The sequence below is a fragment of the Mus caroli genome, chromosome 1 (assembly GCF_900094665.2).
Source record: "Mus caroli chromosome 1, CAROLI_EIJ_v1.1, whole genome shotgun sequence".
In the NCBI taxonomy this organism is placed as follows: domain Eukaryota; kingdom Metazoa; phylum Chordata; class Mammalia; order Rodentia; family Muridae; genus Mus; species Mus caroli.
Genome location: NC_034570.1, coordinates 35,317,945 through 35,334,209, shown reverse-complemented (window position 1 = coordinate 35,334,209; position 16,265 = coordinate 35,317,945). Strand labels below are relative to the sequence as shown.

General features: G+C 40.8%; 1 protein-coding gene across 1 annotated transcript in view; it reads right to left on the bottom strand.

The window, feature by feature from the left end:
* Slc9a2 (solute carrier family 9 member A2) overlaps positions 1-16,265 on the bottom strand; it is an 84,344-nt gene that overhangs the window by 36,008 nt on the left and 32,071 nt on the right. The window contains exons 2-3 of the mRNA XM_021161822.2: positions 14,953-15,416; positions 7,888-8,138 (exon numbers count right to left, since the gene is read on the bottom strand). Of these exons, the coding sequence (XP_021017481.1) occupies positions 7,888-8,138; positions 14,953-15,416 (715 nt within the window). The remainder of the gene's footprint in view (positions 1-7,887; positions 8,139-14,952; positions 15,417-16,265) is intronic.

The window sequence follows — 16,265 nt, the reverse complement described above, 5'->3', positions numbered from 1 at the left end:
CTTTTCCAAGCCACTGCCCTTTCTCTGAAATGTTTCCTAACAGGAATTGGCTGGATAAATCTCCCTCACTCCCCAAGCAACTGGGTTGCAGGTACATAAAACCTAATTTCTATGTGTGTTATTACTTAATGCTTCTGAGGTTAACCCAACCATGACACTGAGGAGGGCAATGTGGACAAAGGGATGGTTTGGTGAGCAAGGGAATCTTTGGTGTCATGTCCTCAATGATCCATACTGTTCCTTGTTGGGAATTGACTTATTCGCATAATCCAGCAGCCCTCGTTTTGTGTGTCTTGTTTCTACTTCTCTCTCAGTGCTTTGCTCTCCTATTTGAACTGGGCACCTGGCTCCTAGAGCACCGTATGACTCAAGTTACCTCAAGTAGCTTCAGATTAAGTATGAGGACATGTGGGAAGGCAGGCTCAGCCACTTGGCCACCTCTCTTGGGAATAGTGAAAATTCTGAGCTTTGGTTGAGGCAAAAGAAGTAGCACAGAAAGAAAGAGAGATAGAGGTGCATTGTGGCATGAAGAGGAACGTCGCATGGCTGCCCACCATGGGACACAGTTAATCCTCAAGGTCACCCAGGCCATGACTTCCCCATGAAGAGGATGGATGAAAAGCAAATTGAGACTTTTAAATCAAGGTGAGGTAGTCGGCTTCAGGTGTCCAATAGGTCATGGAAGACCACACCTTGACTCTGTGTTAGAGGGATGTCTATCAATAGAAACATGTGATACTTAACCTGAAAGAAAGAGATGTTTATATGAGTCCAGGGATTCAGTCAGTAGTCACCTGGCCCTCTGGCTTTCGGCCTGTGGGAAAGAATTTCAGTATGTGTCAGAGAAGCTGCCTTGTGGTGGCTGACAAATGAAGGCACATATCCCAGAATCCCCTTCAGGAACACAGCCCAGATGATGTCATTTCCTTCCACTCAGCCCCACCTACAAAAGTCTCGCTACCTCCTACAGGCTGGCAACAAAGCCTTCAGCCTATGGGTTATAGGGAGTCTTTTAAGATTCCAACTATGACACCCTTGTATTTGAATACCTTACTCTAAGTTGTTCAGCATTGTACAACTACATAAAATCCTTTGCATTTCTCTGTAGTTTAAAGGGTTTACTTGGAGTCAAGCAATCAATACCAAAAGAAAGTCAAACATTAGTCTAGTTCGAAAGTGGCTGTCACTTCATTATCAATTTAAAAAAGAAAGTTTTGGAAAGAAAAGATAATTACTTCTTAGCAATAAATCAATAAACTTTACTTATAATTCATTATCTTGTTTTACAGTTTGGACTAAATGTTAATAGAAAGCAATGTGATTTTCTTTAACTTGGTATTCTTGAAACATATGTCAGCAGTGAGATCACACATCTTTTCTTTAAAGGGATGTAAACATAGGTAAAGAAACCATCCAACAGTAGTGGTAGCAGCACTGTCTTGTTAACTTAGCAGGAAAATATCACTATAGTTTCCTCTTTGAAGAATTTCCAATTACACCCCAAATCTGCCCTAGTGTTGGCACTGAAGGAGCCCAGCAGAGGAACCAGGAAAACGGTGTCCGTGTTCTGTTGATTTAGACAAATGTCACTATGGGAAGGTACTGACTTTCTTAAGTAGGACAGACACAGTGTTTATTGTTTATTTGATTCATCCTACTGATGCATTCTGGGAAACTAATGCGTATTTATATGGGTACAGTCATCATCACACAAGTGTGGCTGCTCGCAGAATCAGAAGTGTGCTCTAAGGCAAGGGAAGGTTTAACAGCCAGCCTTGATTATCTTCAATGCTGGGCCACACTAATCATTTCTCAGCCATCTATAAAGAAGATGGAAAAAAGAACAATACACTTTCTTTGTTTTATGGCTTTTGTGACAGGATGTCAATTCTGTAGTCCAGGCTGTCCTCCAACTCAGGGTGGTCCTTTCAAGTGCTCTTCTTTCTAAGAAGAGGAGGCAACCCAATATACTTTCAATATTGAAAGTTAGACAACTTCACAAATCCATCCACAATAATAGTCTAGTCTGCTAGCTCAGACTACAGACTCTGGGTCCTTATGCTGATTCTTACAGGGGTCACAAGCTCTACCCAAAGAGAGGGCTGCAGTCCAAATGGAATGTTGAAGATATTTATATCTAACCCCCAAGAGGTTTCTAACTGATGCAGAGACCACGGATGGTTGCTGAATACTGGCCGACTCCCTAGGGCTTGTTCAGTTTGCTTTCTTACACAGCCCAGGACCACCTGTCTATGAGTGGTACTACCCACAGTAGGAGTGACCTCTTATAGCAATCAAATCAATCAATCATCAAGAAACTGTCCCATGGCTATGCCCAGAGGCCACTCTGATAGAGGCAATTCTTCAACCAAGGTTCCTTGTTCTCATACAATTTAGCATGCATACATACAAATTGGTGATGCTGGTTTTCATAGCCCAAATTGCTAAGTATTGTGATTTTTAATATCCAATTCAAATGAAAGTCACTAATGAGATTTTTCTATAATTGTTTTCTTTTTACTACTGATAACAAAGACTTTCTCTTAGGGTACTACTTAATTTTTGCTAACTGCATTTCACGTGTTCAAAAGCCATGTGTGGGTGGTAGCTACCACATTAGACAGGCAAGAAGGAAAAACTAATACCACATAAATCCTGGTATTCATCAGCTGACTCTAAGACACAGAAATAAATACAAAAGAGTTCTTAACTTACCTACATAATTCTGGGCTATCCCATTTCAAATTCCCTCTTAAAAAATTCTTATCCCGTTGTCGAAGCAAACTTGGACTAAAAAAAGATAATAAGCGTTTTGTTCGCTTCTTTGTGTTCTCTTTTCCAAAGGTTCCCAGATGATTCGAGTGCTCCTTTTTACTTTCCTATTGTCTGACTGATCTGCGGCCTGATTTTGACATAATTTCTACTGTTTACCAATTTCTCCTATATACCTAACTCTACTTGCTTAGTCATATCTGATTTCAAAGAGCTTGGTCATGCCCACGTATGATATCAGCGAAGGGATAAACCATAACTGAAATACGATTACTGCTTCTTGTGTGTTGTAAGGCACAGTTACCCAGGGAGAAGTGCAAGACCATGACGTCAGAGGTCTTGGGCTCCAGGCTTGGTCTCTGTGTCCTTCCTGCCAACTCTTATCTATCTACTGGTAGGTGGATGCTTAGGATGCTTCTTGTGTCTAAAATATGCCATTGTTGTGATGTCTTGTGCTATAACTCATGTGTAAGCCCTGTGGTTTCCTGTGATTTCTAATGTTTTTACTTTTTTTTTTTTTGACAACAGCAGTAAAAGACCTACTCATTCTGGCATGGATAAAATGATTTCATACCCATGAGTCTCAAAATGATATGCTCCTGGATGCTGCAAAGCATGGTGAAGAAGGAGTTGAGGGCAGCTGAGCCCATAGCTATCCTTCCCTAGAAAATGCCATGGCCCTAATTCACTATTTGAACCAGCAGCACCAGCTTACATTACCCAAAATTCTCCAACATGGCTCTTCGCACTTCAGATCTGATGCAAATGGACAAATTACACATTTCTCTCAATTATTTCCACCTAAAGTTAAAGTAGCTAAAGCCCGCATTACCACAGCCTTTCAGGACCTTAATCTGCTCAGTTTTGCCCCCTTTCTGAATGAATGGCATTCTTTGTCAATGACCTATGTCCCTGGTTCCTTAGAAGCCCTTTGAAGAACTAATAAAGGAACTCAGTACAATATAGCAAACAAGACAATCTTTCTCACTCCTCTCAAAGTGTAAAACAAAGACATATAGAGGAAAACATGAAGAGAGAAGAGCATGCTCACTGCAGCAATGACCACCCCGGTCTGGAATGGCACCAAGGCTTCAGTTCTGAGGCAAACATTATAGAAACATCTGCATTCCAGAACTTCTGTTTTCTTTCTTTTTCATGTTTCTTCTCCCTTCCCCATTTTCTTAACATGGACTGGGCTGGCACAGCCTCTAGAGAACCAGAGTACAGCTATAAATACCCACTAAGACAGCCTGCAGCCAAATACGGCCATAATGTGCACATCCATTAAATGATGCTAAAAAGCTTCCATTTTCTATTTTCTTTGCAATAAATCAGGTACAATAATTGAACAACAAATAGAAAATATTTAGAAAGTATCATTCAGAGGAGAAACTCTATGGAATTATTTACCTCTAAAAAACTGAAGAAAAACCAAATATCAACTCTCTTCTCTGAAGAAATGAGGCATTTCTGAAATCCCTGGAGCCTGGGAGTGTGTGTGAGGCAGTGGGGGAAAGCTATCCTTTTCGTGTGCAGTATAAACTACAATAGAAGCCAAGTACCTCTCTTCAGTGTAACATGTTTATCTGACCCCAGGGGTTTATGTGAGAGTCAGAACCTGGTATCCAAAGGGAGATAACTTCCTTGAAAGGTTATTTTTTAAAATGGATTTTATTTCGAGGAGAGTGAAAGCATCAGTCAGAACCCTCAAGGAAAGAAGGAAGAATCCCTGTCACTTGGGAAGACATCATGAGTGTGTTTTGACATAAAGTTCAAAGCATATGCATGAAGCCAAGAATTTCTAATTCCTAAAAGATCTGTTAGTTGTCTCCCTGTCTCTTCAATGGTGCTTTGAAAAAGAAAGTGTCCAAAGCTGTTGATGCTGTTGATATATAGCACTTCTCGTGTAAAGAGGGTAGTATGAAAATCTTCCCATTATTTTAAGCCTAGTGTCATTGAAAGTAAACTTGGAAATACTTAAACAAAGATGCATTCCCCGCCCCACACACACTCATACTCAAACTCACATAGACACACACACGGATACACACATACATATACATACAAACACACAGAGAAACATATATACACACAAAAATATACACGGACACATATAAACAGGCATACACATTCACACAGAGAGAGAGAGAGAGAGAGAGAGAGAGAGAGAGAGAGAGAGAGAGAGAGAGAGAGAGAGAGAGAGAGAGAGAGAGAGAGAGAGAGAAATGCACACTTACACATACCCCTCAATCCCACTTGAAAACACAGGGGAATATAGGCAGATATGGTGCTTTCCCATTCAATGAAGCATCAAAGCATTAGGCTACACCACAAGAGGGGAATCCAAATCTGAATCTAAGAATGCTCAGAGAAGGTCAGAAGACAGCTATACCTCCATCACATAGTATTTGATTTTGCTGTCTTGAGTGGCTATCAAACTACAGTCTCATGAAAATAAGCAGCAGAAACAAGCCTTCTGAATGCCCAGGGGACACCTGCTTCAGCCATCTCACTATAATCAATTCAACAAATTCAACTTTCTACCCTGAAAGTCTGTTTTCTGGGTTTGTTTGTTTGTTTGATTTTTGATTTTTGATTTTTTTTTCAGCCTAAAGCCAAGTCTTTGTTCCTCAGAGTAAGTTTCTGTACAACTAGACTCTTATGTTAACTACTTGGTCATTCCACAAGTCCATTCCAGGACTGGCTTTCTAAGAGTTCAGCTAAGGTCAAGCTCCTGGACCAAAAGCCAGAGTCCGCAAAGGCAGTATGAGGGGAGAGAGAATGAGAGAAGTTAGGGAGAGAGCCAGGGAGGATGGAAGGCTGGAGTAAACTAAGTTTCCTAAGTAGTAAGAAAGTCCTTAGGGAGGGGGGGTAGAATCTGAGCTCACCTGGCTACCCTCCTGCCTATTTGCATTCCTGGGATAACAGTCTCTTCTTGGTGAGAACTCAGCATGTTCAGCAGCCTTGGCATCTTAACTTCCATTAAACTTAGAGTTTGTTTTTAATGCTAAGAGTCTAACAGGAAGAATGAGAATAATTTCTAAGCTCAGTGCAATTTAAGTCAAAAAAGAATTTGTTAGTTCTATAAGAAGAGTCTGGATGCACACTTCTCATGACATGGATAAGGGGTATAACCCGACCAGTGTCCCAGGGATATTAGTAACAACAGCCTGGAAGTTCATACATCGAACCTCAAGGACAGTGCTTGCAAATGTACCTGTTAATGGTACTACAGAAGCACCATGCCCACTCATGATTTGAGAAGCATGCTGACCACACCACATTAGAACATAGGGCCCCACTTCTGAGAGAATCAGTGCATTGATGTAAATAACCCTTCCATCTACCATCAGAAGATAATGGCTGTACATGGGAGTTTTTAATCTCTTGAAATCTCTTGCAAGCTAAAATAATAGCTTTTATCATTTTTGGTACAATATAGATGTGGTAGTTTGAATGAGGTGTCCTCTGTAAGTTTGAGGTTGAATACTTGGTCTCCAGTTGGTGGTAATTTGGGGAGAATTAAGCCAAATATACTCTAGGCCTTCCTAACATTGTCCCCACACCCACGTCCACCCTCACCTAACTTCTCCATCATTCAGCGTCTTCGGGGATCCCCATCTTCACTCTTGAACATTGTACAAAATGACTAATTATAGATGGCTGCTTTGAACATTCTAAACATGGTAAACAGTCCAGAGATGGATTCTGAAATCTTAGGTTCCTATAAACCTGTTTCTAGAACTAGTCACCAGGCCCAGCCCACTCTCCATTGCAGAACTTGTAACCAGCTGATCATACATTTTCAACGATTCTACTCACACAACAGTGAGGACACTGGAAGTCACACAGTGATATGAATAGCAACCAGGAACGTTTCATTACTGGGTCAAACTGGATTAATACGTTGCTTTATTTAGGTTCTCTTTGAAAGGGAAAACCACACAACCTTTAACTCGTGGCTCTTATGACGGTGAGTTCGGCTTCTTCCCTTTGCCCCTTTGCCCCACAGACTCCATCTGCTTCTGACATGAATGTGCTGCCAGGAGGCATGTCCCCAAACACTTTTTAACTGAGGTCCCACCTACAGCAGGTTGGGGTGGGGGTGCTGCAGAAAGAAGTAAGCCTACACTATGAAGCAAATTCTAAATAGATTCCCCACACCCTGACACAGGGACTACAGTTTACAGCGTGCAACTCAGTGTCAAAGCAAAACCAAGGTAGGAGTTCTACTATTCTTTACTGTGGTGTTGTTCGCTGGCCCAGGGAAGAATGCAACCGTGATATAATGGTATCACTTGGGGAAAAAACTCCATTGACTTGTTTCCTTCAGAGTGACACCCTGAAGACCAGTGTGATCCAAAGACTACCAATCTGTATCTTACAAGGACAAGTTTTTAAAAGCCTTCCTCTCAGTGAGCAAGACAGTAATCATTGCTTATTTATTATTTATAGACAAATATATAATGTTACATAATATTATATCATATGCTACTTTATAAATGTTATTTAACTTATAAAAATATTTATTTATTTCAAAATAATTTAAACTCCTCATCAAAAAATTAAGTTCCATATTTAAAATAATCTATTTAAAATCTGTGTACTAAAAATCTATTTAAATTTATCCTGAAATTACAGGATCTTATATCCATTGTATCCTCTAATGAATGGGTTTAAACTGTTACCAGTAAACCTACTGTGTGTAAGATCATTCGATTAGACTCACAAAAACACCTCTAGAACACAATGGGCAGTTTCCGTGATGCAACCTTGCTGGAATATTTTGCAGCCTCCCTCAAGGAGCACGGGGATCAGACTCAAAACGTTGGCAACTGATCCAGGTCAACCATCAAGTTCATGATTATATTTTATAGGAACCTCAAGAGTTCATTTTAGCACCTTTTCCATGTCAGCTCCACATTGCAGTAGCATAAATTTGGATAATAGATACTTTCATTTCGGTGTAACAAAAGGTTTTAGAGAAATCAAATTCTAGTTGTTCTCAGGATAAGAAAATCTAGTCTTTTAAACAACTCAGTCAACTTAATATCTTAGAATGCTTAAGTTCAACGAAACGCAGCAGTCAGGGGCTGTTAGCTGTGAGTCACTTACGCCATGATGCCTGAAAGGTGGAACATTTCAGCAGTGATGTAAGACAAGTAGCTGTACAAGAAGACAAAGAGTGGCTCAATGACCCGGATGTTGTGTGTGAAACGGGTGGTGAACGCTGCTATGAATCCCAGGAGGATGCCAATCAGCACCCCGCCAATGCCCACGACGAAGAAGTTAGCGATGCCAGCAAACACGTCTACAGTCTGGATGGTTTTCATCTGGCAGAAGGACTTGAACAAGTTGTACAGGACCTGAGGGGATGAGAAAGCACACTGTCAATGCCTCTGGGGCTGGAACCATGTCAGCGGTTAAAGTGCTTGTCACACAAGCATGAGGATCAATGTTTAAATTCCCAGCACCCTTGCAAATTCTGAGTTGGCATGGAGGCCTGCTTGTCATCTCAGGGCAAAGAACTGGGACCTCAGAAGCCAGCTGCCATTATCAAACGCTGGGTTCAGCTTTGAGATCTTGCCTCAGTAAAAAAAGAGTGAAGAATGATGGAAGAAGACTTTCAGTGTTAACCTTGGGCCTCCACATGCACACACATATACACGAACACACACACACACCACATGTATACACATGAGATAGAATAAAAATATATTCCTAGTTTTCCCTATGATCACCTTGGGCACAGGCAAAATCTTTGAAGATTTGATCAATGTCAGAGGAAATTGTTGTGTAGTTATTTGCCACATATAATAATATTCTGGATTTCAATAAACAAAATCCTTGACCAAAAAAAAAGTGTCTTTTCAAATAAATGTTTTGAGAAGTAAAAAGGAAAATATTACAAAGTTATCACGCAAATATTCCTAAATCATTATTTGTTTTCCAGCTAGTACCTGGAAGGATATTTCGAATGCGTGCTTGCCAAACCTGCTCATATTACCATTACTCAGAAGCTATTTGTCACAGGGAAATATACCAACCTACTGGGACAATACACTTACCTTATAGGGTCCTATCATAGAATAACAGGGAGGGGGCACGCCCTTCAGTGTGGGTACCCCACTGAAGAGTTCTTCCTTCCAGGAAACTCATCTTCACTTCCTATCCCACCTTCCTGTTCCACTCATATATGCAGCATGTATCATGTAAAGTCCTGAGGATGTTTCTTAAAGAGGTCATCTATACATAGTATGTGATCATGTATGGTATAAACATGTTGTAGCTTCTCACACACTTTATGCCTCTAAAGTAATGGGCCTGCTCCTGCTTGGTTGTCTACAAGTCTTGTTTTAATTAGACTTCAAGAGTTCTACTCACTTCATGTTCTGTGGGCAATGTGTTTCTATCTCTGTGTGTGTGTGTGTGTGTGTGTGTGTGTGCGTGCGCATGTGTGTAAGCCCCAGTGCTTCATAGGAGGGGATGGGCTGACTTTGAAGCCTCATTGCTTTTGCCCACATAATCAGAGACATGTTCAACTCAAACCAGTGTACTGTACTGTTTTCACTATGGAATTTAACATTCAGAATTTTTAAAAAGCCAGTGTGGGAGAACAACGAAGACAAGGGCCTGAGATGTACCTGCATTTGGCTCTCCAAAAGTGAAAATCAATCAATTTTTTATTTAAGAAAAAAAAATCAAATGACACGGAATGTCAGAGGCAATGTCAGAATAGAGTTTCCTGACCTGCATGAAGTGTTGAAGGTTTGACATGAGCGCATACACCAGCCACCTCCTGGTAAGCTGCCATGTCCTAACACTTTTTTGCACCATTGGCCCTATCTCAGTCACTGACAAAGTCTACTACCTCATAGGCTTAACATAAACATGTTTCCTGCTTTCTTCTAGATTACAAGCTCCTTGGGGTCACTCACCTTGTGATGACTTCTGTCTTTTCTGCTGCTTGGTAGATGTACCAATTCCTACTTTCAGTCATAAGTTTGCTGCAGAATACAGATACAGCGGCAGCTCTGGGCCACCACTGCTACCTCACAGAATTTAAGAGTTCATACATGACTCTCTTGCCTTCAAACTGCCAAAGACACAGGTAATGACCACCAGTGTCTCAGAAGAAGTGGCTTTTCCTGAGTGTTCTTTGGTAAGCCAGTTCAGTTTCTGCATAGATAGCATCCCTCTGGTTCTACTTAGATGCTATAGGTCCATCCTAGAATCTACCAGCCTGCACTAGAGAGTCCATCTCTCCCTTGGTATATCTACCCTACTTATTTGGATTTTTCATTTTTTATTCCCAAGATTCAAAATCTTTGGTTAGTTGCCCAACGTTGGGAAGTTCTAATATGGATATTGCTCTTCCTCCCATTCTTTATTCCTTCCTTCCTTGCTTCTTTCCTTCCTCCCTCCATTCCATCCTTTCTGATTTACTACTTTTCACAACACCTGAAAAGGCAGAGGCAGACTTGCTCCACTATTCTACAAAACATAACATATATCCCCATTCCTTCCCGGGATTTTCTTTACTATCATTTTCCCTGAAGAAGACAATCCCCTAAGCCTTGGAACTGTCTTCCAAGATATCATTACTGAAGCTTCCATTCTTCCTGGGGGACTTTCTAGACTCCTACAGCCCCTACAGCCTTTGGGAATTGTTGTTACCCCTGATCTGCAATACACAGAAGGACCCAAAACCAGTTGGCACTTTGCCATTTGGTATTGGCTGCCTTTCCATTGAGTACCGTGTTTCCTCCAACAAGATCAGGAACTTCTTCCTAGTGGGAGACAGAAACGGTCTTTCCGTCCTCCATTCTTCCTCTACCTATCACACTGACAAGACTGCGTGGGCAGCTTGAATGTGCTTGTACATGAAATAACTGTTATCAGCAGTGTTGCACAGTCACAATTCTTCCAAACATGTTTTCCTAGCTACTCAACCCATTCAATGTATCAAACAGTGTTCTGCTCTAAATACTGAAAAACTGAAGCTCAATCGCAAATATTTTACTTTGGTCAAATGGGCAAAAGGTCCAGTTTGACCAGTTCACCGTCAAGATACCAGTGCCATGCTGGAGCAAATGGCATGGTAGAACCATAATCTATGATCAGAGAGCCTTTATAATCTTCAACTTCCTTTATATTAAATCTTTTGATTATAACTGTACAGGTAGCTCATTTCAGTTAAACTCTCTAATTTTATCTGGGGTATTCTATATACAAAAAGGATTTGGAGTTTTAATTTACATATAAATACATGTGTGTTTTATAATGATGTGTGTGGGTGATACAAATATCTCAGGTGTTGGCCCAAAGTTGACATGTATTTTAAGAAATTAAAATTCCAATGACAACTCTGTAATAAATTACTCATAGGCCAATGTGATGGCTGAGTGCTCTCCAGCCTGTCATATGACCTAAGGCCCATTTGTTGTGATTATTTACATATATGTGCATGTGAGATTATGAATTAAACACTTTGAATCCAGGTTTTAAATGTGTACTGATTCCGTGAAGGTGTATAGAGCAAAGTATGCAAATACAGTTGCTTATTCCAGAAACTAGCATGCAAATCACTTGATTAGGAAACAGAAAGTATAGTTACTTTATATCATGAATTTCAGATAATTCTGTCATTTGCAAGGTCTAGATTGACCAGTGTATAATGTTCCCTGTTTACCACCCTTAAGTGAAATTCCACCCACAGCCCATAATAAGGTACCACCAAGATGTATTATTAACTTCTGCCTTCAAAGACAGTTGTCCCTTATCAAGCCTGGCTGCAGGTAGATAACAAGGAAACACTAAAGGAAGTTCCATGAATCCTCTTAGAAAACTAGAACACTCAATAGCTATACTGAGTTCTAGGCATGATGCTATGCATTACAGTGTAAGAGTATGTCAATTTGTCACAGAACACATGGAAACAGTAGGATGTGTCTGACATCTGGGAATTTGGACCTTTTTTGTATTTGAAAATGTTTTCTTAAAAATAACATAAAGGGTTAACATACAAGTACTAGCTGAAAACAATTTTAATCTTTCAACTGTGATCCTAGTTTGCCCAAGCCTTTGATAATAGCACGGTGAGTTTGGTCTGTAACTTTTAGATTCAGTATTGCTTATGCTTTGAGATACTTTTGTGCTAGAATTTCTTCTCTTTACCCTTTCTGGATGAGATTGTCACAATAAGGAAGGGGTTAGTTGATATAGCACAGCTTTGCTCTGTTTGACTGGTATCCTTCAATCTTTGACTCCTTGCGATGCTATGTTTGGCTGTAAGCATCATGAACAACCAGATTTTCACAACTTTCTTTTTCTTTATCATTTTTATTACTTTTTTTTTAAACTATCCAGTCATCACCTCCAACCCAATCCACCCTCCCACAGTTCCTCATCCCATTCCTCCTGCCTGGCCTGGCATCAGTGAGAGGAGACTTAAGGTCAAGGCAGTGGTGAAGCCTAGCAGAGGGAATTTATCCTCTTGGAGACTCAGGGCGGGGAGAGGAACAGAGGATGAGATTTTCCCAGCTTTTTGTATTCCACAGGTGAGTAAAACCTTTCCTGGTGATAGGACTCTGGGATTGAGCCAAGGATCATCAGTAAAATGTCTTCACCTTTGTCCTTGAAGGACTCTGGGGAGAAGTCTAATAACTGTGTGGACCATTACTCTAGCTGTTCCTAACATGGATTCAGTTCAGTGTAATATGAAATCAATTCCATGAGCGAAGTAATATCATGGAGTTTATCTTTACCATCATCTGGTAGCAAGCCTGGGAGACTATTCTGATGTTCCAAGAATGTATGTTTTGAGGGAGCTTGGAAGTCCAGATATGGTCTACCACAGAAAACCAATAGGCTGCCCTTATCATACACAAGAGCTTCCACTTAAACACATACCCATGTGCTTTCTTTGTCTGTCTCTTGCCTTCACTGGGGCAGCAAACCATCTCTATCCACAAAGCAGCTCATGGCTGTGCGTCCTTGAAAGCAAGTGCATGAGGAGCCTTGGGCTCTCCCATTGCATTTGCACACGCATTTGCACACGCATTTGCACACTTTGGATTGTGAGTTATTCAGATGCCTCCTGAAATCCAACTCTAGAAAAACCCAGGGTGAACCACTGAGCTAACTGGATGAGGCATTTTGTGGGTGGGAGAGAGACCACATAAACTGACCATCATTCTGAAACAACACAACTTTGCCTCAGAGAGAATCCAGCAAGGTGTTCTTATTTCCTTCTAAGTTTTCTTTTGCACTAAATAGACTCATTCCAACAATTCCACATTCACAGGTTCATAATCTCCTCTAGCAAGGGTAAAATTTACATATAAATATAAGTCCCAGGGGAAAACCTGAAGTCTGGGGAAATTAGAATGAGTTATAAAACGTCTTCACTGTTATGGCAGGTCCTAGTTAAAATTTAATACCAAAAGTTAATGACCAATCACTGTTAATAAATAATAGAATGTATGAATTGAGTTCAGTGATTTGAGTACATTAACTTGCTGTCTGGAAAAAAAATCCATCTTAGGAGCTGCTCTAAAATTATATGACTTATTAACTATCAAATTATTTTCTCCATAATAATGTCCACCTGAAGTTAATGCACATCCTTTCAGATTAAAAAAAAAACTTTCCTTTACTTCCGGGATCTGCTTTTGCAGTAAAATATAACTAAGAGAGAACCGTGCTTGTTCCTATGCACGCTATCGTGAACACACTGTAATATGTCCAGTTCAGTTTCACCTACAAAGTGGTAAGCCTGTCTTCCTAGGTTGTGTAAAGAGTTGGGCAAGAAAGAACTGTTCATTAGGAGTTAATCGGCTGCCACTCTTGTCTCCCTCAGATACCACTAGTACAAACTAAGCAGTTTCCCAATTCTGGATCATGTGACTCTAAGTACTGAAGAGAGAGATCTCTGAAGGTCCTAGGATCTGCCTCACCCACCCTACTCCTTGCCTGAGTTCAGAAGGCAAGGTGGAAGTGAATTCTGTTAAAGTTAATGCCAACTTTTAAATCTGTGTGTGACGATTAAGAAATAATTAAAATAATTAGTGCTATATATATATATGTGTGTGTATATATATATATATATATATATATATATATATATATATATAAAATATGCCCACAGGAACATGATGAGAGGCAGGGATGTTCTCTGCCTATGGGAATGTTATGAGGGTCAGGGGTGTGCTGCTTTAGTAAAAGAAGAAAGGACACATGAGAAAAGATTTCTCTACAGCCATCAACAGCAGACAAACTGTTCCCAGAGAGAACATTACTTAGTAAACATCGCTTCATAAGTGTTGAACACTTTATATATTCTAATGGCTTCCCTTCTCACAGGGATCTGTGATATATTAAATGGTTATGAAAGACCAATACTTTAAAAAAAATCACAGTGCTAAGCCATTAGAGATACAATGGCCACAATCAGGTTTATGCTCTGTAACTTGTACTTTGTATTTTATGAAGGTGCTGGCTGCACACTCTTTGGAGGCCAATACAAGATGAAAACAAGGAGCCAATAATACCCTATATATACCCTAATAAATAGGTAATTAAAATATGTGTTGAGAGTTTCAAGATCACATCATAAGCTCACTAATCAAAGTGAAATGCTCTGATATTATAAAATATGTCCTCAGTGTTCCCACACCTTCCCAGACATCCAATCTGTAGACTCTTCTCAGGGGCCAGCAACTTTGAACGATAATGATTGGTTATCCAGCAAGATGTGATCTGCTCCCTGCAAAGACCAAGGCAAAGTTCAATAGCTGAGACTTTCATCCTCATCTTCCAACCTCATGGAAGGGTAGGGATGGAAGAAGAAATTGATAACCTATAGCCAATGATATAATCGACCTATGGCCAATGATAGTATCAATCATGCCTGTGTAAAAGAAACCCAAAGAGGCAGAATCGGAATGCTTTTGGATAGCTTGCATGTGGGGAGTTGATGTGTTGAAGAGGGTGTAGAAGCCTCATGCCCCCCCTCATATACATACACATATAAGCTCTGTGAGCTACTCCAGCAAGGAGAAGGTGTGAGAACTCTGATGAACGTGATTCGTTATTCCCTCGACATCCTTGGAGAGCCTTCTACTATGTGAGTGGTAAGTGGTTCCCACATACTATGCGATCTGTGATCTGTTCACTCACCACTGTGACTGCATCGTTGAGCAGAGACTCGCCAAAAACCAGGATATAGAGCTGTTCGTTGACGTGAATGTTCTCAAAGACAGCAAGCACAGCCACGGGGTCCACAGCTGAGATCAGGCTGCCGAAGAGCAGGTTCTGGAGCAGGGTGATGTCACTGAGGCCAAACGCCTCAATCTGGCAGATGCCAAACAAAGACACCCCAATGCCAATGGAATTCCACAGTGTGCCTACCACAGCATACCAGAAAATGGTGCCGAAGTTCTCAAAGAAGGGGCGAGTTGGCATGAAGTAGCCAGCATCCAGAACGATGGGTGGCAGGAGGTATAGGAAAAACACATCTGTCTTCATTGCCGGGGGAGACTTCTCATCAACACCGAAGATAATCCCACCCAGTAGAAGCCCGACCATTATGAGAAGGCAGCTCTCTGGCACGATTGTGGGCAACTTGTGATAGAGATGAAAACCTGGTTAAGAGAGACAGAGTCTGGATTATACAGGAGTCAAAGAGAAGGGATATTAGTTCCAATAGCAACAGTGGCTACAACTTCAGAATCTCCAAGATCACGTGGCTTCCATGTTGCAAAACGGCCCACTTTTAAAAAGTTACACTTAACCTATTTACATACATGCAGGAGATACTACTGAGGCGTAAACTGAATTTTAAGCCAGAAATCAAATGCTATAAATACCTGTTGTTTCCATGGCAGCATGTGGAGGTTCCTATACCTTTATTACGTTTTTCTAACATACTATATAGAAATGAAATAGAACTATGTGACTTGTGTGTATATGCTGTGCATGCCCCCATGTGTGCTGGTGCTCCTGTTTGTGGGAAAACCAGTACACATCTTTGCCTACATGGATGCACTCAACTTTTCCCTCTCTTCACCACAGCCCAGGTGTCCTCTATGTTAGAAGCACACCAGGAGAAGGGCGTAGCTATTCATTTCCCATTTCTGGGAGGCTCTTACGCAGGCCTGAGGACACCTCTGGTGTTACTTCTCAGGAGTGAGCTGTTCACATTTATGCTGGTTTATTTTTGTTGTTGTTGTTGTATGTTTGTTTGTTTGCTTCTTTGTTTGAGACAGGGTCTTTAACTAGCAAGGCCATGTTAACTTGACTAGTGACCATCCATCAGCTTCCCCAGCTCGGAGATTACAAGCACGTGTTAACACACTCAGCCTTTTTTCCTGGATTCTATCAAATCTCATGTTTGGACAGTGTACTGGCTAGTTTTGTGTCAACTTGACACAGCTGGAGTTATCACAGAGAAAGGAGCTTCAGTTGAGGAAATGCCTCCATGAGATCCAACT